At 49.9% G+C, this 23274-nt stretch overlaps 1 protein-coding gene across 2 annotated transcripts in view; it reads right to left on the bottom strand.

Annotated features, from left to right (window-relative positions):
- PKHD1 (PKHD1 ciliary IPT domain containing fibrocystin/polyductin) overlaps window positions 1–23274 on the bottom strand; it is a 454238-nt gene that overhangs the window by 134481 nt on the left and 296483 nt on the right. For both annotated transcript variants that reach the window (XM_077315063.1, XM_077315054.1), the window contains exons 51-54: window positions 20906–21043; window positions 13912–14025; window positions 13320–13407; window positions 932–1086 (exon numbers count right to left, since the gene is read on the bottom strand). In XM_077315063.1, the coding sequence (XP_077171178.1) occupies window positions 932–1086; window positions 13320–13407; window positions 13912–14025; window positions 20906–21043 (495 nt within the window). The remainder of the gene's footprint in view (window positions 1–931; window positions 1087–13319; window positions 13408–13911; window positions 14026–20905; window positions 21044–23274) is intronic.

The raw sequence follows: 23274 nt of genomic DNA, 5'->3' as shown, positions 1-23274 counted from the left end.
ATGAAATGCAACCTAAATAAGTGCCCCCTTCCCCCACCTGAATGGGAGCCAATAGACAAAGTATATGTCACCATAATTAACAAACCGATACCAGACAGAGTAACCCTGAGATGTCGTAGCATCCGATTGGGGCCATCCCTCTGGTATCAACTACCCAACTCAGCTGAAAATGACAAACCCAAGTCAATTAAACCCAAAGCAACCTAAGCAAGAAGCCAGGGTACAAGAACCCTATGAATCCAACAAGTGGTAACCCAAGGCAGAGTTGTCCACAACAAGCAGGAACATAACGCCAGACATGGATAGCCCTCGACCATTGGGCATAATTAAGGGTAAAGAAACAAAAAAAGGGGATCCAAGGGAGTCAAGGATCCCAATGATAAGGGGAAGAGGCAGAGAGAGCAGGAGGAGGAGGTTGGACAAAATAAGAGACATGAGATACAATTATGCTCAAACCCCCTCTAACCTCCGCCCCATATCTCGGGCCAATAGGGTGGAGGCAGAGGTGAACAACCCACCTCCGACGTTGATGCTGTGCAACAGCAGGTCGATCACCAACCACAAACCTGGCATGCATGACAGAAACCCGTACAAGGGACGGTGGAACAGTCACCCTTAAAGAACTCGCCCCTGTAGGGTTCTCCATCCACCATCAGTCGCGGACGGTGGGGTGCGGAGGGGAAGTAGCAAGATCTCCTTCAGGGCTCTCACTGCACCGGAAATAGTTGATATGTTATCTTTGTTATGATGTTCTGTGTAACTACTCTATGACGTTTTATGTAAACCTCCCAGAGCCGTATGGAAGAGGCAGTATAAAATATAAATAACTAAGTAAATAAGTAAGTAAATACGTAAGTAAATAAATAATAAACAAACAAACAAACAAGGAGGCTGGCACAGACATACAGGCTGAAGATGCCTAACTGCATACCAAGATGTCTGTAGAGAAGACGTTCATGGATTCTAATGCTATGGCCGCTGACTTCTTCCAAAGTGACCATTTCAGCTTGGTGGGCTTCATAAGAAGAGGAGCTGATGACAGCACTATCATTAGGATGCCAGTCCAATGCGTCTTGTACCCAAAACCTGTAAACCAAGCAAAAAAGAAAGAAAAAAGGAAAAGGTGAAGATTTCCATATTACAAAGTGCTGTTAAGTCATAGCTGACTTATGGTGACCGTGTAGTTGGCCAAACTGTGGCTCTCCAGATGCCCATGAATGACAATTACCATGAGTCCCTAAATGTGCTGGCAGAAGCTTATAGTAGTTGTAGTCCATGGACATCGGGAGAGTCACAGTTTGGCCACCTCTGCACAGGGTTTTCATGGCAGAGGTGATCTGCCATTCCTGCCTTGTGTAGGAGTTTGAAGAAAATTTGATGAACCTGCTTGTTTCATCTGAATTGGCTTTTTCAGTTAAGGCACCAAAATTCTGAAACTCCCTCCACAGAGGCATTTATTTGTTTGTTTAATTTATATACTGCCCCTCATTCCACACTAGACCATTGCATTGTGTAGCCTTTTTAAAGTAAAAAACAAAACAAAACAAAACCTAGAGATGATAAACTATATGTGTCCTTCATTGACCTAAGAATGGCCTTTGATTCTATCCCTAAAGGAAAATCTGTGGGGGAAACTTGCCACCAAATTGATCCCTGTTTGCTATTACTAATAAGGAAATTACATTAGGTAAACTTGTCAAATAAAACTTTCTGCAAGTGGCATTCTGAGAAAATTCCCATCAATATTGGGATAAAACAAGGCTGTATCTTGGCCCCTCATCTGTTTAATCTCTACCTTTATGATCTCCCAGCCTTTATACAGAAAATGAATGGGCAACCCCCAATACTTGGGAAAAGATCACCTCTAGACTAGACTTCTGCAACTCATTCTACACAGGCTTGCCTTTAGCCTTCATCCAGAAACTACAACTGGCCAAAATGCAGTGGTCAGGGACCTCACAGCAACACCATGGAGGTCGCACATCCAGCCTATCCTCCAACAACTATAGTGGCTACCAGTTGCATTCCAGATCAGACTAAAGGTTCTGTTAATCACCTTCAAGGCCATATGTGGTCAGGGCCCAGGTTACCTGAGGAACCACTTTTCTGCCTATACACCTCAAAAAGCATTGCACTCTACCACCTCAAACTGGGTAGTGATCCCTGGCCCCAAAGAACCCCACTTTACCTCAACCAGGGCCAGAGCCTTCTCTGTCCTGGCCCCCATCTGGTGGAACAAGCTCCCAGAAGAGATCAAGGCTCTAACAGAATTAAAGCAGTTCCGCAGGGCCTGAAAAAGGAAGCTCCTCCACCATGCATTTGTTTGAGGTCGACTGGAACCAACAACACCTCTGGGCCCACTCCATGCACCTGACTTGGACAACCATGGACCTGTTTTATTATTATCCTGTTAAATTGTTATATTGTTGTTATCATTATCATTACCATTGTCGTTATTCTATTCTGTTCAAGATGTAAAATTGTGTTTGATGTACAGTTTCTTGACGTCCCATGTGAACAGCCCTGAGCCTCAGGGGAGGGTGGTATACAAGTGTGATTAAATAAATAAATAAACAAACAAATACTGTATGTAGACAACATGGTTATAGTTTCTAGATCCCGTTTCAGTCTGTTATGTTATCTGCTGGGATTTCTTGACTGCTGCATTAATCATCTAGAAATAAACTTTGAAAAAATAAAAAATCATAGTTTTTGTAAAAGCCTGCCTCAAGTACTCTTGGATTGTTGGAGGTAAACCTATTGAGCAAGTCAACCAGTCTAAATATCTTGGCCTAAATTTTCTTTTACATCAACAAATGAGCAACCCACAGAAAGAAAATAATTAAAACCATCAAAGGGCCTTTAGCTCTGCTGTCCAAGTTTTACCATCAAAAAGGTAATAAAAACATATCAGCTGTTCTAAAAATGTATAATCAGAAATTCATTCCCCGGATGCTTTATGGGATTCTGGTCTGGTGTCGTGGTTCGGTCCTTGGTGGCTTGGGAACCGGACCGAACCCCGCCATCAGAGGCGCCCGCGATCACGGAGGTAGGGCATGGTGATCATAGGCAAGCCGGCAGCTGGGCGCCCCACCCGATCGTTGAGGTGGCAATGGCCGCTAAAGAACCTCAATGTCCCCCTCCACCTTTTGACAAGGGCCCGGAGATGGCCCTTTGTTCCAGGAAAATGGGCCATCAGGAACCCCGGAAAACCTCGCATATGTGCATGAGTCATGATTGTATCAGCATGTTCCCTCCGCAAGTACTGGGTGGGGCAATACAGCCTAAGGAGGTGGGTTTTGTATAAAAGGGAGCTTCCACCTGGAGTTCGGTGGAAGCTCTTACTCCATACCAGCGGACTCCACGTTGCTGAAATAAAGCTTGTTCCTGTTGTATCGTTCACCAGGCCTGGCGTGACGTTTTCTTCAAAGGGGCACCCTGTTTTTTTTCAGTTAGCAAGCGGGTCCCCGACATCGTAAGAGCTTCCCACCGAACTCCAGGGTCGGCATCGCATCCGAGCGCTTATCGGGACGGATCCAGAGATGGCGTTTTCAAGCAACGGGGCGGTCTCGACCCCCACGAACCCCGGGAACATGAGTTTAATGTCCCCGGGAGATTTCCTCCGAAAATCGGGGGGCCAGGAGCAGCTGTCCGGGACCCCGAGACCCTCGGCAGCGGCGGCCAAGGGAAGGCGCCGGGCAATGGGGTTCCCAAGCACGGCGGGGAGCGCGCCGAGGTCTGGGGGGTTGGCCCCAACCTGGGACACCCAGCTGAGGCAGGCGCTTCGCCCGGTAGGACCTGAGGAATCCCTAGAGGACCTGCGGCGGGCCATGGCGGACTTGGCCAGGCGCTTGCAGGCAGCTGAAGCCCGTGAGCAAGCTCGGGCCGGGCCCGGAGGGACTGGTAATACAACGGCGGAGGGGATCGCGTCGAGTGAGGACGTCTCCAGCGACGAGGACGAGCCCGGCACTGGTGGGCGGGCCCCGGACCCCGACCCGGAGCAGTTTTCAGTCCCGAGTAGGCGAGACGGCCAGCGGAGAGGCGAGACAGCAGAGGATCTCGGGGGAGCGGGTGAGCCGACGGGGCGGCGAGAGCCGGACCAACGCAGGAGCGACGTGCAAGGCAGGGAGCGGCACGGCGTCGTTGGGCAAGTTGGTAGCCGGTGGAGCGGAGCAGGACGAGACGGCGGACGCCGAGAATCCCGGATCCGGAGGGGGTCGGACTACTCTCCAAAACGTTCCCCCCCAGAGCTTAAGGCGCGTTTCGACGGGACGCCGGACGACCTCCCGCAGTTCCTCCTCCACGCGCTGACGCATGCCCGGAGGTATGGAGACCGGTATGAGGACTCCGAGGACTTGGTCTGGGGGGTGGCCTCGTGTCTCCAGGGCAAGGCGGGTCAGTGGTACCTAGGGTTGGCCGAGCGCGGCGACCCGGCAACTCGGGACCTGCAGGACTTCGTGGTCGCGCTCCGCCGACGATTCCAGGACCCCCAGGCTGAGGACAAGGCAAAGAGTCGGATCAAGGGACTTCGACAGGGTACTAGGGGGGTTATGGACTATATAGACATTTTCCGGAGGGAAGCAGGCAAGGTGTTCTCCTGGAACGAGGAGACCCAAATCGAGTACTTCCGGGAGGGCCTTAACCCGAAGCTCAGGGAATGGGCCGTGATCAAGGGGACGGAAGAAGATCTGTCTACACTGGAGGGGTGGTGTTTTGTGGTCGCCAAGCTGGAAGCCAGCCTGGGTTGGGCCGCCGCACCTCCCCCGGGAGGCCAAAGGCGGGTCAGCCGAGGCGCCGAGACCGGGCCCCGACAACTCTCGCCCCAAACGACCCCCGAACCCCGAGCGGGAAAGGAGACGCCGGGAAGGTCTGTGCCTGAAATGCGGGGGGTCAGGACATTTCGCAGCAGCGTGCCAACGGCAAGGGGGGGAGGACCGCGGGCTCTCCCAGGGGGGAGGTGCGACACGCCCCCAGCAGGCACGCCGGGCGGGGGACCTCCGCAACGAACCGGGAAGCGCCCAGGCGACGGGAAACGGCCAGGACCTGCTGTAGACGGCGCCGGGCAGCAGGTCCCGCGGTGCGAGGGAAAACCCCTACAGCATGAGGCGCGACCTCCGAACGTGGTAATTTTAGAGCTCCGGAACCCGGAGAACGGACTAAGTTGGGTGGGGGAGGCTCTTTTGGACTCTGGATGCGACCACAGCATGGTCCACCCCCAGATAGCCCGGGCTTTGGGGCTACCGAAGCGCATTCGGAAGGTTCCCCTGGTTTTCATCCAGATGGACGGCAGCCCGATTCAGGGGGGACCTTTCGGGGAGGAGGTGGGTCCTATCGCCATCCACATAGGGGACCACCAAGAGCTGCGGTGGCTGATCCAGGTCCCCGTAGCGGGATATCGGGCGGTGTTGGGCCTGGATTGGCTGAAGGAACACAACCCCGTGGTGGACTGGCGGGCGGGGACCCTGAAGTTCGACTTGACGGTGGGTGCACGGCATCGGGTCCCCCACGAGAATTCCAGCCACAAGAGGACGGCGGCGCGTCCCAGGGGAGCGGCGGCGGCGCAGCAGGAGATACCAGAGCCCGAGGTCCCGCCAGAGTACCGAGACCTCGCAGCCGTTTTCAGCGAGCGGGAAGCGGACGAGCTACCCCCACACCGCCGCACGGACTGCGCTATCAACATCCCAGAGGGGGCGGTACTACCCAAAGGGCGCATCTACAAGATGAGTGAGGGTGAGCTCAAGGACCTCCGGGAGTTTTTGGGTAAAAATCTGGCCCGAGGTTTCATCCGGCCCGCTTCCAGTCCCATGGGAGCTCCAGTCTTGTTCGTCCGGAAAAAGGATGGGTCCCGACGGCTGTGCCAGGACTACCGGGGCCTCAACGCCATCGCAGCGGGGAACGCTTACCCCCTCCCGCTGATCCCGGATTTGCTGGCCCGGCTGGGCAAAGGGACTCTGTTCACTAAGCTGGACCTAAGGGAGGCGTACTACCGGGTACGCATCCGGGAGGGGGATGAGTGGAAAACAGCGTTTAACTGTCAATTGGGACAATTCGAATTTAAAGTGATGCCGTTTGGTTTAAGCGGGGCACCTGGGGTTTTCATGAGTCTAATTAATGAGGTGTTGCAGGACCTTCTGTTTCAGGGGGTGGTTGTTTATTTGGATGACGTCCTGATCTACAGCCAAGATCCCCAAGAGCACGTGACCCTGGTGAGGGAGGTGTTAAAGCGCCTGCTGGCAAACCACCTATACGTGAAGCTGGCTAAGTGCGAATTCCACCGTCCCTCCCTGGACTATTTGGGCTACCGCATCTCAGCCCAGGGCATAGCTATGGACCCCGAGAAGGTGCAGGCGGTGCTGGCCTGGGAAAGGCCCCGCACCCGGAAACAGCTACAAAGCTTCCTGGGGTTTGCTAACTTTTTTAGAGGCTTCATCCCCAGATACTCCTCCGTAGTGGCTCCCCTCACGGACTTGCTAGGTACCAAGGGGAGAGGTCCTCGCGCCACGCGGCCCAGTGCAGCGCTCGGCTGGAATGAGAAATCGGAGGCAGCGTTCCTGGCCCTCAAGCAAGCTTTCGCGTCTGAGCCCACGCTACTGCACGTCGACCCAACCCAGCCGATGGTGGTACAAGTCGACGCCAGCGACGCAGCAGCCGGGGCGGTTCTCCTGCAGCGAGACAAGGCGGGACAGCTGAGGCCGGCGGCCTACCTCTCACGAAAATTCGCCGAAACGGAGCGGAACTGGTCTACCTGGGAGAAGGAGGCGTTTGCGATTAAGTTCGCCCTCACCGAATGGCGGCATTGGCTGGAGGAAACAGAGGAGCCGTTCGAGGTCTGGACAGATCACAAGAATCTGGAGGCGCTCCGGCAACCGCGATCCCTGAACGCCAAGCAGATGAGGTGGGCGGAGTTCTTTTCGCGGTACAATTTCAAGCTTGGTCACATCCCCGGCAAAGAGAATTTCCTCGCGGACGCCCTCTCCCGTCTGCCGCATTATGGGGAGGGGTACGCTCCCTGCACCAGGTCCGTGTTTGGTGAGGAGCAGCTGGGACGGGGGGTCGTCACTAGGCGTCGGGCCAGGGAGGAATGGGAGCCCGACCCGGCGACCGCCCCGCTCCGAGACCGCCTAGTGGCAGCCTATGGGACAGACGAGGAGCTGGCTGAGCTCCGGGACTCTTTGATTTTGGACTCCGGTCTCTGGCGGAGGGGGGAGGCTGTCTACGTCCCGGAAGGGCTACGACGGGAAGCCCTCAGCCTCTGCCACGATGCTAAGACCGCCGGGCACTTCGGTTTCGTAAAATCCTGGAAGTTGGCCCGGCGGCGGTTTTGGTGGCCCAGTCTGCGGCGGGACACAAAAGCTTACGTCAGTGGTTGTCCTGTCTGCCTGACCTGCAAGCCGGGGGTTGGCAAGCCGAAAGGTCTGCTGCACCCGCTCGAGGTCCCGACCCGGCCGTGGTCAGTGATCTCCATGGACTTTATAACAGACTTGCCTCCCAGCAAGGGGAAAACGGTGATCTGGGTGGTGGTAGATCTATTTTCCAAACAGGCCCATTTCATTCCTTGCGCCAGTGTCCCCAGTGCTTCACAGTTGGCTCGGATGTTCCTGGATCACGTGTTCCGACTGCACGGGCTGCCGGACAAGGTGATTTCCGATCGGGGCTCACAATTCGTGTCCCGGTTTTGGCAAGCTTTCCTGCGCCTGTTAGACATCGAGCAAGGGCTGAGCTCCGCTTACCACCCCCAGACGGACGGGCAGACCGAGCGGGTTAATCAAGTACTGGAGCAGTACTTGCGGTGTTTCGGTTCCTATCATCAAGACACCTGGGTGCCCCTGCTCCCCCTGGCCGAGTTCGCGTACAACAACGCAGACCACAGCAGCACGGAGATGTCGCCTTTTGCCGTCGTCTACGGGACAGACCTGAGACACTTCCCGGAGCTTGGAGAGGTCCCCGCCCGGGAATCGGCCGACCTTTGCGAGTGGGGGAAGCGTGCCGGGAGCTGCTGGAAGTCGCTGCAGGAGCAGCTCCACAAAGTCAAGGCAGCGCAGAAAGAGGACGCCGACCGGAAGAGACGACCAGCTGAAGAGATCCGACCGGGGGATCGAGTTTACCTTTCCACCCGGAACCTACGGTTGAATTTGCCCAGCAAGAAGCTAGGCCCTCGGTTTTTGGGGCCTTTCGAGGTCTTGGCCCCGATCAACGAAGTTTCGGTCAAGCTCAAGCTCCCCAAGAACCTCCGGCACATCCATCCCGTCTTTCACGTGAGCCTTCTAAAAAAAACTCCGGACGGTGACGTTTGGCACCCCGTGTTTTCCCCGCCAGCGCCCGAGGTCCTGCCGGGGGGGGAGCACCACGAGGTGGCGGATATCCTGGACTCTAGACTCCACAGGGGGAAGTTGCAGTACCTCGTGGAATGGAAGGACTTCGCTTTGGGGGACCGGGAATGGGTCTGGGCAGCGGACGTCCTTGCGCCCCGACTCACTGAACGTTTCCACAAGCGGTATCCTGGCCGTCCCGGGGGGTTGGAGAATGGACCTTTGGGGGGGCAGAATGTCGTGGTTCGGTCCTTGGTGGCTTGGGAACCGGACCGAACCCCGCCATCAGAGGCGCCCGCGATCACGGAGGTAGGGCATGGTGATCATAGGCAAGCCGGCAGCTGGGCGCCCCACCCGATCGTTGAGGTGGCAATGGCCGCTAAAGAACCTCAATGTCCCCCTCCACCTTTTGACAAGGGCCCGGAGATGGCCCTTTGTTCCAGGAAAATGGGCCATCAGGAACCCCGGAAAACCTCGCATATGTGCATGAGTCATGATTGTATCAGCATGTTCCCTCCGCAAGTACTGGGTGGGGCAATACAGCCTAAGGAGGTGGGTTTTGTATAAAAGGGAGCTTCCACCTGGAGTTCGGTGGAAGCTCTTACTCCATACCAGCGGACTCCACGTTGCTGAAATAAAGCTTGTTCCTGTTGTATCGTTCACCAGGCCTGGCGTGACGTTTTCTTCAAAGGGGCACCCTGTTTTTTTTCAGTTAGCAAGCGGGTCCCCGACATCTGGATAGAGAGCTTTAATAATGAACTTGAGTCAGTACACTCTGCTTTTTAAAGATCCTTATTAGAAGTTCCCAGAAGTGTGGCAAATCTCACTATAATTGCTGAATTGGGTCAAAATCAACTTGGAGACTAAAGGCTGGTTGCAGTCTATCAAGTACTGGCTAAAAATTCATTTTTCAACCTCTCCAGGAAGTTTATTAATTGACATGATAGGTGAACTATTAATCTCAATCTGGTATAATCAAATTCTCTCTAAGATCAAAAGCATAGGCATTGATGTATCATGGCTCCTAGGCCAGAAGGAGAACTAAATATTTAAAACCATCTCATGGAGATTTGAGGACCTGGAACTGCATATTTTAAATTCAGTTCCTTGTATCCGCTGCTCACCCAGATTTTAGGGAATACCTCTATCTTATAAACTTCTGCCTTTCTACTTCACTCTTTGGAACCTTTTCAGGCAAGGAAAGATTAACTTTCAGCAAGGAGGAATAACATGATCTATGGCAGGTATCATCAAATTCCGGTAGAGGAAAGGCTTTGCTAGCATGGTTGTGACGTTCCCGATATTGTTTCTACATTATTTTGGCTTGTCTATTTCTCTAGCCAAAGTAGTTTGATTCATCTTCAAGTATTTAAAAGGCTGCCAAGTAGAGGATGGAGCAGAATTGTTCTCTCCCGGAGGGAGAGACAAGAACCAATGGGATGAAATTAATTCAAAAGAAATTCTGTCTAAACATCCAGAAGATGTTCCTGACAGTGAGAGCGGTTTCTCAGTGGAACAGGCTTCCTCGGGAGGTGGTGCGTTCTCCATCTTTGGACATTTTTAAACAGAGGCTGGATAGCCATCTGATGGAGAGGCTGATTCTGTGAAGGTTCAAGGGGGTGGCAGGTGACAGTGGATGAGCGAGAGGGTTGTGAGTGTCCAGCATAGTGCAGGGGGTTGGACTAGATGACCCAGGAGGTCCCTTCCAACTCTATGATTCTATGATTCAGGATTATATAGTTAAGCAAATTGTAGCAATGAACGACAAATTATCAATTCCATGCTGAATGAGAAGGATTATGCTATACTGTCCAGAGTTCCCAATGTACTCTGCTCCATGTTTGAGCAAATTTGAGCTGTATATATCTGTATGTATTTGAAGAAGAAGAAGAGCTGGTTCTTATATGCCGCTTTTCTCTACAAGAAGGAGTCTCAAAGCATCTTACAATCTCCTTCCCTTTCCTCTCCGCACAACAGACACCCTGTGAGGGATGTGAGGCTGAGAGAGCCTTTATATTACTGAAGAAGAAGAAGAGTTGGTTCTTATATGCTGCTTTTCTCTACCTGAATTAATCATCTAGAAATAAACTTTGAAGACGAGTTGGTTTTTACATGCCGCTTTTCTCTATCTGAGTTTCCAAGTGGCTTATAGTTGCCTTTCCTCTCCCTGCAACATACACCCTGTGAGGATGGTGGGGCTTGATATTACTGCTTGGTCAGAACAATTTTATGAGTGCAAAGTCACCCAGCTGGCTGCATGTGGTGGAATGCAGAATCAAACCCGACTCGCCAGATTAGAAGTCTACACTCCTAATAACTATATCCAGGTGAATACACTATACTACATCAAGCTGAGTTTTCTTTTATGCCATTAAAGATCATCTGTATCTACTGCCCGTCACTATAATGTCTTGGGGCAGTATATTTGTTTGTCTCCCTCTACTAGTGCATTCCCACCCCCCCCCCCCACAGAATCCCATCAACAAGCCCTGGACCTGTTTGTATTACGATTGTTTACTGTTATACTGTGTTGTGTTTGGTTGCAATTGTTGGTTATCGATGTACATGTTCTACAGACTGTTTTATGTATGGTTCTCTGTTATAATTTAAACCGCCCTGAGCCTCCGGGGAGGGCGGTATAGAAGTATGATAAATAAATAAATAAATAAATAAATAAATAAATAAATAAATAAATAAATAAATGTATGTTTTGGGCACTTCCGCACATTGAAAAAAATAATGTTACGCCAGCATAATGGCATAGCATTACATTTTATAGTGCCTCCAAATTTTATAGTGCCTCCAAAATTTTATAGTGCCTCTTGCTTCCATCTGCTGCCTTTTTGCGCTCCTTACACTTCACATTGCCTGCTGGAAATGGTGGAAGAGAACAACACACTTTACACGTGACTCTCATCCGCCTGTCAATCAATCCTGGTAACCAATCCCCTTTCTCATTGTTTTAAAGGGCCCACGATACCTGCTAATCTTTTTGTTTTACATCCAATACTTCTCAGTTGAAATGCCTATGATTAGATGCATAGTGCTTTTTTATTGCCAACCCTTATGTAAACATGAGTCTTGATACTTAAAAAAAAAAATCTTGTTCCTGATTTTTTTTTGGGGGGGGGGAGACTTCAGAGAGGCATGCTTAGTGTGACAACTTTGGGGGAAAAAATTCTTTTTGGCTTTGCCTGTACGCTTGTATGCCCATTCGATACTCTGGGCAGTTTGCTTTTTAAAAAAAAAATCCAATTCCCCGGAGAAGGGAAAGGGAGGCAGGTGCGATTACAGGACATTGGAGGTGAAGATAGCGCTTCTTCGCCTCCACAAATTTTTTGTTCTTGTTAGTGGCCTGCTGGTTGTGCTCCACTAGCTGGTGCATTTAGGTTGGGGAATCCACTTTAGGTCAGGGGTCCCCAACCCCTGGTCTGCGGCCCGGTACCGGGCAGCAAAGGCCATCGTACCGGGCCGCAAGCGGCCGCGCCTGCCTCCCCCCCTGCAGCAAGAGGGGGGGGGAAAGAGGCCGGCACGGCAGCCGGCGCAGCAGCCGGCGCGCCAGCAACGCTAACTCGCACGCGCGGAACTGCCGCACATGCGCGTTTGCGCCCCTGGTGGCCAAAACGCGCATGCGCGGCAACTCTGGCTCTCCCCCACCCCCGGAGGCGGTCCCCGACCAGATGAAGGTTGAGGACCACTGCTTTAGGTGATTCTCCAACTAGCGCTTTAAAATGGGAGGATGTAGCCAGTTGTTTGCTGCCAGGACATTGCATGTAGGCGATGTCATGGGGAGCAGCCAGAATATAACGACTACCTAAGGTAAGGATTTTGCTACATTTAATGGTTGCAGAAAGGCATTCCCTAGTTCTGACGTTGTTTATGTGTGTGTTTTATTGAGTTATAATAATTGTTCAACTGTTTTCAGAGTTTTATGTTTACCACTGTAGGGACCCTTAAAGGGCAGAAAGGCAGCAAAAAACATTTTCAATCAATTCATAAATCTGATATAATAATTTGCTTTAAAAACTAGACTGAAATAGAGTCAAAGCATCCATTATAGAAGAATGAACCTCTTTTAAAAGGACTTACCATAGTAGAGATTCTATGGGAAGATCTGATATTTATACTCAAATCATGTCTTCAGTATCCAATAATTGGGAATATGACTGCCTGGATATTTGTGTTTCATTCCCCAGTCTCAATTTTGGATTAGGAATTCTTTTAACTCCCCATACATGTATAATAGTATTATTATTATTTATTAGATTTATAAATATCTCCTCCCTAATAGGCTCGGGTTGACGTACACCATTAAAAATTCTACATAAATATAAACTCTAATAAAACAGTAAAACAATAAAAACAATTAAACTGTAACCCTGAGTACCACAATTCTCTCCCCTCTTAGGCCTTGTTCTTATTTCTATGTCTTTAGCCCCTCTATGCCAGTACACTCTAAAGGTGGTGTATTCTGGAGGGGGAAGGCCCAATTCTTGTGTTTGCGCTGGCCTCAGACTGGTAGATGAGTGATGTTTTACAGGCCCTGAAAAACTCTGATAATTCCAGCAGGGTCTGGCAGCATGTTACACCCGGCCGGGGCCTTGACCTTGGCCCTGGTCAAGGAGAGGCACCCTGTGTTGGGGCCAGGTATGTTGGCCTGTTAGCTCTTGATGGTCTTCGTGTACTTCTCGGGGCATATGGGGAGAGGCTCAGTGCAACTATGGTGGAGGATGGGCACTCTCCAGAAGTGAGTTGGATTCCATGGTCTGCAGATGCATTAACTGCGGCTCTTTCATCCACTGTGCTTATGGAACCAATACCAAGTCTCCCACTGGAGCCTCCCTCCCTAGGGGACTATTTTATTTATGTGGGTCTCCTGACCCCAGGAAGAAGCTTTTCCAGGGTTAGCAAGGACAGCTGGGTGGAGGGGAACCTCCAAAAAGGTCAGTGCTGATGCCCAGTATTTGGAAAGCTCTCAGGCAACAAATATTTGGAAAAAACACACCTTACCTTTCATTTCCAGGGGCAACATCATTTCCAAGACGCGTCCAAGAGGTCGTGGTATAAGCACTATGCATCTGCAGCTTCCCATGTACTCCTTAATGGGAAAAGAACCACAAGAGACCATGGGTGTGATCCAAATAAACCCTTTTAATACCACACAGCAGTAATGCTGTCGCTGGCACACATTAACACATCCTGAACTTGTTCTGCAAAAGATGTTTCCAAAATGACCCAGCATTTCAGAACTGCTTGGCAGAGTTTGCTGTTGCAAAGAACAGATCAACGTCAGAGAATGCTGGACTGAGCATGCAGTTCTCTGTATTCTGCTCACACTCTGCCTCACACACAATGCCTAACTAAGTGCATATGAGGCTTTCTGCCCCACCCAAAATTCCTAATTAGGTTCGTGTTAACCAAGCAACCAAGAACATGCCTGGAAATAGCTTAGCATTCTGTCAAAACTATGTGGAGGGGTGGAATGTTGTATGTTGTACAAGAACCACAGATAGATTGCTCCTTATGGGGGTAGCGTTTTCCTAAGGCCTCTTTTCCAACTCTTGGAAAATACCCCCAAGAATGAAAAACATGGTGCTCCTACCAACAGTCCCAGGAGGAACACCTGTCCCCTCCAATCGATCACAAGGAACCTTCTCAGATGCCCGAAGGACGATTTGTAGCTTTGCTCCTCTTTCTAAAGGATTCTCTAATGTACCTTGGCAGAAAATATATATGGGAGATAAAAAGGTTGGCAACATGCCCACGTGTAAAAGTTAAAACGAAGTACTGAACGTGTGGAACCCCATTAATGCCCAGCAAATATTGGCATTTTTTAAATTTTATTTATTTCTTTCTTGATTTATTTCCTGCCACTCCCAACACGAGGCTCTTGGCGGGTTACAGGACTGATCCCCAATTACAATAAAACCCCCAATAAAAGCCCATTAAAACAACATGCAACAATATAATAATAATAATAATAATAATAATAATAATAATAATAATAATAATAATAATAATAATAATAATAATAATACATGGCGCTAAAAATGCGCAATGACCAACTGAGAGCCAGGTGTCAAGGGAGACAACAGCTGCTGGTCACGAATGTTCTCCAATATGGTGACAGATCTTCCTCGGGGGGGGGGGATCTGATCTTCTGACTGCACTGACCTCAACCATAAACCTGGCAGCAGAATGTCACAAGCTCCCGCAGGGCCTGTAGTTCTTCTGGGAGCTCCTTCCACCAGATGGGGGCCAGGACCGAAAAGGACCTGGCCCTGGTCAAGGCCAGGTGAGCTTCCCTGCGACCAGGAATTACCAACAAGTTGGTATCCGCAGAGTGCAAGGCACTGTGGGGGGGGGGGGGTATAGGGCTACAGGCTGTCCCTCAGATGTGTGGGTCCCAGACAGCGAAGGGCCTTAAAGGCCAAAATCAAATCCTTGAACCAAACCCTTTAATTATTATTTTGATTTCTACCCCCCACACACACACACACACAAATGGGCTGGAATCAGCTCACAACATACAAAACCACATTTTAAATAACAACACAATTTTAAAAACCCATAGTTAAAAGACCCATAGTTGTATCTCAGCTGTCCTGGCTTCAGCCATAGACCAGGTGGAAGAGTGATGGGGCCCATAAATGTTGGGGAGGTTGCACAACATTAGCAGGTACCCAAGAAGTGGGAAGTTCACAAGTTTTCCTCTCCCTTCCCACTTTACAAAGCAATTCGGCTAGCTAAATTGCAAACATAAAAGAAAAATAATTTAAGATACATAGGGGAAAAAAACCTTCATCTTTGTTCCATACAGAAAACAACATACTCCCAAAGGTATCTCAAAGCAGCTTACAAACACCTTCCTCTCCTCTCCCCTGTTAGGCAGGTAGGAGAGAGCTCTGACAGAACTGCTCTGTGTGGACAGCTCAAACACAACTGTGACTAGTCCAAGGTTACCCAGCTGGCTGCATGTGGAGGAGTGGGGAATCAAACCTGGCTTTCTAGATTAGAGGCTGCTACTCTTAACTACTACCACAGTAAACTGGCTTTCTAATAGTATTACTAGTGGTATATTTAATAATGTCATTTAGGGCAGTGGTCCCCAAACTTCATCTGGTTGGGGACCGCCTCCGGGGGTGGGGGAGAGCCAGCGGCCCGGCTGCCGCTCATAAATGCACATGCACGTTTTGGCCACCAGGTGGCGCTAACACACATGCGCAGAGTTGCCACGCATGCACGTTTTGGCCACCAGGGGGCGCAAACGTGCATGCGCAGCAGTTCCGCGCGTGCGCGTTAGCGTTGCTGGCGCGCTGGCTGCCATGCCGGCCTCTTTCCCCCCTTCTCGCTGCAGGGGGGGAGGCATGGGCGGCCGCTGGCGGCCCGGTACGATGGCCTTTGCGGCCCAGTACCAGGCTGTGGACCGGGGGTTGGGGACCCCTGATTTAGGGTTATGAGGATGGAAATGGGTGAAAAGCAATGGGGCAACATACCAGCTTTAGCTGACAAAATGCTCTGGACTAGCCCCTTATGTTTCTGGAGGTGGAGAGGGGGCAATGTCTCAAGTTTATGTTGGTAGAATGAGAAGATCCTTGGACCCAGTAGACCATAATCGGAGCTGGTTTACAGAGGAAACATTCAAATTACAAGTGAATTTCCCAGATTAACGGAAAGACACTGAAAATGTGAGAAGAAAAAATGAAGCAAAACTGGGGGTTGGGGGGGGGGGGTTATAGCTCTTATCTTACGATGGTGTCTGTACAGAGAGCTGCATTTCCAACTGTGAATCCATCTATTTCACCGAGGGGAGTTTACAGTCTTGGAAGAAAATGGCCTCGCTCTAAACAGATACTCAGAGGGAAAAGTAGGACAATTTCTGCCCTAGAGAAATGTAAGTGGAGTCCAGTAAGACAGTTCAGCATTCCTCTAAAATTAGAGATTAAATCAATTATACACCACAAAGCTGCAGCAGATGTAGAATTGGAGAAATAAATCTGTAGAGAATTAGCCAGACTGTCATGATCTCTTAATATTTAAAAATTATGCATTTGATGGGGGGCAGGGTAGAAACAAGCTCATTATATTCCATATCTTAATAAAACATTACAAACACAAACATACACACTGAAATGTTTTGTGAAGTTGTTACCCTGATCTCACTGAAGGAGCCTCGCAACACTAGCCCTGATCTAGAAGAGGGATTTTTTTGGAAATTATTCATATTTAAACTATTTATATCACCCCCTCCCCCTAAAGGGTATAGAGAGGCTGACAGGAAACCATTAAAAACTAGGCAGAAGAATAATGAACACAGCTGAGGCTACCTACATTTTGTCAGATCTCGGAAACTAAAGGTAAAGGTAAAGGTATCCCCTGTGCAAGCACCGAGTCATGTCTGACCCTTGGGGTGACGCCCTCCAGCGTTTTCATGGCAGACTCAATACGGGGTTGTTTGCCAGTGCCTTCCCCAGTCATTACCGTTTACCCCCCAGCAAGCTGGGTACTCAATTTACCGACCTCGGAAGGATGGAAGGCTAAGTCGACCTTGAACCGGCTGCTGGGATCGAACTCCCAGCCTCATGGGCAGAGCTTTCAGACTGCATGTCAGCTGCCTTACCACTCTGCGCCACAAGAGGCTCTGGGGGCACCATAAGTGAGTTTAAAAAACCCCTGAGTTTAAAACCGCCTCCGCATATTGTGAGTTGAACATCGCATGGAACATCTGAAAGCAGGAATACCCAAGCGGGAGTCCTGAAGGGGTCCATGGAAGCTCTGAAGTGGCATTGGGGGGTGGGGGGGGATCTCTAGGTTCTCTTCTCAGCTCTTCTTTCCAGCCTGCATGAGGCAGAGTTGCCATAGCAGCAATAAAGGTGGGGGGAGATCAAAAGGAGGGCGAAGGCTATGGGTGGTGATGTCACTGCCCGGGGCACTGCAGGGGGCGTGGCCAGCAGTCATAATTTCCAGGGCTCCTCGAAATCCGAGAAATTATTTCAGGGGCTCCTCCATGATCAAAAGGCTGGAAAAGGCTGCCTTAAAGTGGCTTCATAAAATCAGAGTCGAGGAGCACCTTTAAGACCAACAAAGATTTATGCTTGCCCTTGAAAGCTCACGCCTTGAAGAAATGTTTGTTGGTCTTCAAGGTGCTTGACTGGACTCTGATTTTATTGTGCTCCTTCAGACCAACACGGCGACCCATTTCAATCTATCCTTAAAGTGGCGTGTTAGATTCTGCACAGGCACAATTTTCTGTTGGTCTAAGAGTTATGGCCCTAGTGCGGAATACGAGCTGCACAAGTCAGGAGGCTGAAGGGGAGAATTGGGGCAGGGTAGGAGTTTAATCCAGTGATGTCATCATAGCCATGTGAATTACTGTCCTGGTGGGAAGAGATAGTGGAGAAGGAGAGGAGACTGGGGAAGACTTACAGCAGTCGGTGTTTTCCACAGTATATGAGCCACTGGTTGCTGCCGCCACTGAGCCAAGTCAATGCCAGAGATGTTTGGTGAGTTTTTAAAAGGGCAGGAGTGGCAAAACTGTGGTCCTCCAGATGCCCATGGACTACAATTTCCATGAGACTTTCTAACATGCTGGGGCTCATGGGAATTGTAGTCCACGGACATTTGGAGAGCCACAGTTTGGCCACCCCTGCTCTATGGTTTAGCTGGGAAGCCCAAGGAATGCCCTGGCATCTTGAAAGAGAGGCAATGTACAGGTCCCAAGATAGTCTGCCCAAGGGGCGGGAATCCTCTCAGCTTATGCTTAGAGCAGGCTTTCTCAACTGGGTTTCATGAAACCCTGGGATTTCTTGACGGTTCTGGAAGGGCTTCCTGAATGGGTGGGAGTTTTATATACACACATATATATATACCCATCTATACACACACTCAGGTTGACTCAGCCTTCCATCCTTCCGAGGTCAGTAAAATGAGTACCCAGCTTGCTTGCTGGGGGGTAAACGGTAATGACTGGGGAAGGCACTGGCAAACCACCCCGTATTGAGTCTGCCATGAAAACGCTGGAGGGCGTCACCCCAAGGGTCAGACATGACCCAGTGCTTTACCTTTACCTTACTATACACACACACACACACACACATTATATATAGGGGCCTCCTGTCGGGAAGCTTGCAAGCGCACTCTTGGAAGCTGTGCATTTGCAAGCAGGAGGCGACACGAGTTTTATGCTCCATGCGGAATACTGTATAATTTGGAAATTATAACACAGCTTACTAATTTGCCACAAATTTACTTTTGCCTTATATCTGTTCTCTTATTATCCTTGTTCCAGTTTGTCTGAGGAAGAGTGCATGCGCTCGAAAGCTCACGCCTTGAATAAATCTTGGTTGGTCTTATGGGAGCTATTAGACTTTGTTTGGCTACTTCAGACCGACATGGCTACCCACTTGAATCACATCCTAGCTATATCTGAAGAAGTGAGCAGTGACTCACAAAGGCTCCTGCCCAGGCACAAATTTTGCTAGTTTTCCAGGTGCTCCTGGACTCTTGCTCTTTTCTCCCGCTATGAACCGGTTAACATGGTAACTCATCTTGTAGTGGGGCAGTTTGGGAAGAAGCTGCAAGCCTGCAGCTGTACCAAACAGAAGACCGAGGGACACACAGAGATCATACACATGACACATGACACATGACAACTGGCTCATCACCTACTGTTTGGAACGATCGATGATAGACCAACTTTCCTTCAAAATTAAGCCCTTGTATTTCGTTTCCAGAGCAGAATAAACACTGAAGCTTTTCTTTTGGCCAAAGCTTTTGATCAAACTGGGTCCCTGGGGAGCAACAGCCACAAAATCTCCTGGTGAATTTCAAGGGAACCAAAAGGCCTAAAATTCTCCTTGCAAAATTCATCAAAAAACCAATCTTGAGAAAGGTCACCCACAGCGTGGCAGTTTCAAAGTGGGAAGGATCTCCGACATTGCTAAAACAGTGGGGTGAGCAGATGGGTTCTGAAGCTCAGTCTGTAATCCAGAAACATCCTCCTAGCCTTTACGAAGAATATTAATAAGCGACAGGATCAACAAGGGGCTGTAGCAGAAGGGGGGGGATACATGAAAGCTACATTCCCATCAGTGAAAAAATATTACTGGGCCCAGTCAAAGGGGAACCACTATGCAGAAGGGATTTTTCATCTCTGTTTCAGAGCCACACTCTCACAGTCATCACACTGCCACCAACTGGCTAGCCTGGGTGTGGATGACAAAAGCCATAAAGTGGGGACAAGGTCAGGGTCTCCCCATCATCACGAGTGGCCAGAAAAGGGAAAGAGGGGGAATCGGCCTGCTCCAGCCTGAGGAAGAAGACTTTGAGGTGTTTCACCCGCCGATAATTCCTTGAACGTTATCATTAGATTAACCATTGCCTATGTGGTGTCAGGGCAGGAGGAAGTGAGGTGATGCTAAAAAGGGCGAATGCAATTTTGGGCTGTATCAACAGAGGCATTCCATTGAGATTGTAGGAGGTTATAGTCATAGAGTTGGAAGGGGCCATGCAGGCCATCTAGTCCAACCCCCTGCTCAACGCAGGATCAGCCCAAAGCATCCTAAAGCAAGCATCCTAGTCCCACTGTGTACCACACTAGTCACTCTGCACTTGGGAGTACTGGGGGAGTGTTCTGGAGGCCTCCCTTCATAAAGGAGGTGGACAAAATTGAGAGGCTACTGAGGAGAGTGACGAGGATGATCCTGGGCCAAGGGACCAAACCCTTTGAGGAAAGGCTGAGGGACTTGGAAACGTTCAGCCTGGAGGAGGCTGAGAGGGGACAGGATGGCTCTCTTGGAAGGTTGTCACTTGGAGGAGGGCAGGGGGTGTTTTCTGTTAGCAGCAGAAGGTAGAATCCGTAGTGATGGCTTTAAATTATATGTACCAGCTAGATATCGGGGGTGGGGGTGGGATTTACAGCCGGAGTAGTTCAGCAGTGGAATAGGTTGCCATCACAGATTGCAGTGAAGCCTGAGGCATTTAAAGGGATCTTAAACCCTTTAAGTGCCTTGACTTCAGCTATTTGCAGGTCCCAAAAAATCATGGATATTTCGGGGTTTTTCCAGGCACGGCCATCTCAGTAGTTAGAAAACAGCAAAAAACAAACAAACAAACAAAAAAACCAAATAAACAAACGAATCTCAGCTAAATTCGGCTGGGATTAGTGAATGGACACCCCTAGACTGTTTATGCACTGGAGGTTTCATGCCAGGCTGCAGGCTGGAGTTTTAGTCATGGCAGGTTGCCCCACCTGTTCCTGCACCCACAAGGGGGAGCATGTGGCCTGGTACGCCTTATCCGCCCCTAATTTGTGCTCCTGCATGGTTGCTGGGGCGGTGGAGTTCCCAGTGCGTAAACGGTCCTAGAGGTGACCATACAGATTTCAACTAGTAGCCTGGAGCATCAGTTCCGCCGTGCTGAATGTTAATCAAGGTTTGTCGACTTGTCGTTTTCTATTTATTTTTTAAAAGGTGTAGAACAGGGGTAGTCAACCTGTGGTCCTCCAGATGTTCATGGACTACCATTCCCATGAGCCCCTGCCTGGCGTAGAAGGATTCTTTCAGATTAATTTCCTCTTGCTGTTCCTCTCCACTTACCAACTTTCAGCACTCCCCCAACAATGAGAATGCAGCAGGCACTGAGAACGTTGCTGGCGTTTGACGGGAACTCCAGAGTCCCCAGGATGTAGAGGCCTCGGAGACGGGGAAGAGTCGTGTCCACCAGGATGGTTTTGCCTGAGAAACGGAACAGAAGAGACACAGCTGGCATGAGTTTCTATTATTATTATTATTATTATTATTATTATTATTATTTAGATTTAGATTTATTTCCCGCCTCTCCCAACAGGCTCGAGGCGGGTCACAACAACTAACCCCATTAAAATTCCCATTAAAACATCAATCTACTAACATGACAGCTAAAAATCCCATCCCTCCCCCAATTATCAAAGAGGTGAAGAGGAAAGGACAGGGGAGTAGCGTACACTCCAACTCCTAGGGGGGGAGCGATGTCCTTGATTTGCTCACCCCAGCCTCAACCATAGACCTGGTGGAAGAGCTCCGTTTTACAGACCCTGCAGAAAACTGACAAATTCTGCAGGGCCCGCAGATCACCCAGGAGCTCATTCCACCAGGTAGGGGCCAGGACTGAAAAGGCCCTGGCCCTGGTTGAGGCTAGGCGAGCTTCCTTCGGGCCGAGGACAACCAACAGGTTCTCACCCACAGAGCGTAAGGTTGGTGGCGGTGGAGCGCAGAGCTCTTTTGGGGGCATAGGCAGGGAGGCGGTCCCTCAGGTACACTGGGCCCTGACCGTGAATGGCCTTGAAGGTAATTACCAGAACCTTTAGTCTGATCCGGAATTCAACTGGTAGCCATTGCAGCTGATGGAGAATAGGCCGGATATGGGACCTCCACGGAGTTGCTGTGAGGATCCTGGCCGCTGCGTTTTGGACCAGCTGTAGTTTCCGGGTCAAGGCTAAGGGCAGGCCTGTGTAGAGCGAGTTACAGAAGTCCAGTCTAGAGGTCACCGTCGCATGGATCACTGTGGCTAGGTGTTCCGGGGCCAGGTAGGGCACTACTAGCTTGGCTTGGCGGAGGTGGAAGAATGCCAGCTGTGCTACCTTTGTGACCTGGGCTTCCATTGTGGGAGAAGCATCCACTCTCAACCACTGCCCTAACTCTCTCTGATCGCTATGGTAATGTTTAAACATCCCTTCAAAATAAGATACAGACACGCCACAACAATGAACATAAGGAACATTTCATTTTCATGGAAATTTTAACTCATGACATTGACAAATCAATGGGAACCCTGAGCTTGTTTCTCTGCAATGAGATAGTCCCATCTGGGAGTGATGGGAGACAAGGACACCCGAAGTGTGTTGTAAAGGGCTGGGGGGGGGTGAAGTAAAGGGCCGGGGGGAGGGAAAGCGTCCTTCACAGCCCACTTCCAATTAGTTGATGGACCACATGTGGTCCGCTGCCCACAGGTTGGGGATCACTAGTCTACAGAATGAAGATGGTTTTGTTTCATAAATATCATAAACATCATAAGAAATCATGAGGATCCATTTGCAGTTATCTAGACTCGGCTTTTACCCACACCCTCCCAAAAGCACTTTGTACAAAAGTAACTAGAAATCAGGATCTATTCCTGATCTTTCACCCCACTTCCAAAAAGAAAAGTAGCAGAACGTGTTTCCAGGAAATGCCCCCCCCCAAAGACAATATCCCCCCTCTTTAAAGACAAAAACTAAAAGACGTCTGCCTACACTCAGCGAGGCTCCAACTGACTGGCAATCAGCCTCTTCTTTTTTTTGTAGGGGGGGTTTTGAATGCCAGCCAGAAATGAGCAGCTGAAGTCCTACAGGTAAGGCTGAAGGTGCTCCTTCTCTCTAACACCCCCCCATCTGTCCCACAAAATTAGAATCATAGAGATGACAGAAAGATGGCGCCATGCTAGCCCGTTTTGTAACGGGCTCCCAAGCCAAGCAGAGGGCCAGGAGCAGAAGCACCTGGCAGACCTGAGTGAGGTGCGCAAACCTCGCTCCCTGGTCGCCCCTGGAAACCAAAGGGAGCACTACTCTTGGCTTACAAGGATGTCAATCAAGCTAAACGGGTAATCATTGGAGTTGGCACAGAAGCCAAAAGACAACCTTCCCAAGCCCCATCTTGGCCAGAAGAAACATTTTTGTGCACTTAACACACTCAATGAACATGCACTAAGGGAGTTAACTCCGCCCCCTTGCAAAAAAGCCTGTGAACACACGCAGAGGGGTAAGACTCGTATGTGGTCATGTGTGGTGGTTGTGGGCATGGCCATATGAGCCTGGTTCACGACCCACGATGCACATTGGGATAGGGAGAAAAGCAAGAAATACTTCTAAAAGTGTTCTCTACTCCTCACGCTCTGTGTGGGACGGAGTGGGGAGAAATTAAAATGGGGGAAACACGAATACATGGGGTTG

This window comes from Paroedura picta, chromosome 1 (genome assembly GCF_049243985.1).
Source record: "Paroedura picta isolate Pp20150507F chromosome 1, Ppicta_v3.0, whole genome shotgun sequence".
Taxonomy (NCBI): Eukaryota; Metazoa; Chordata; class Lepidosauria; order Squamata; family Gekkonidae; genus Paroedura; species Paroedura picta.
Note: the sequence above shows the minus strand (reverse complement) of the source record. Positions and strands in the feature narration are given on the sequence as shown.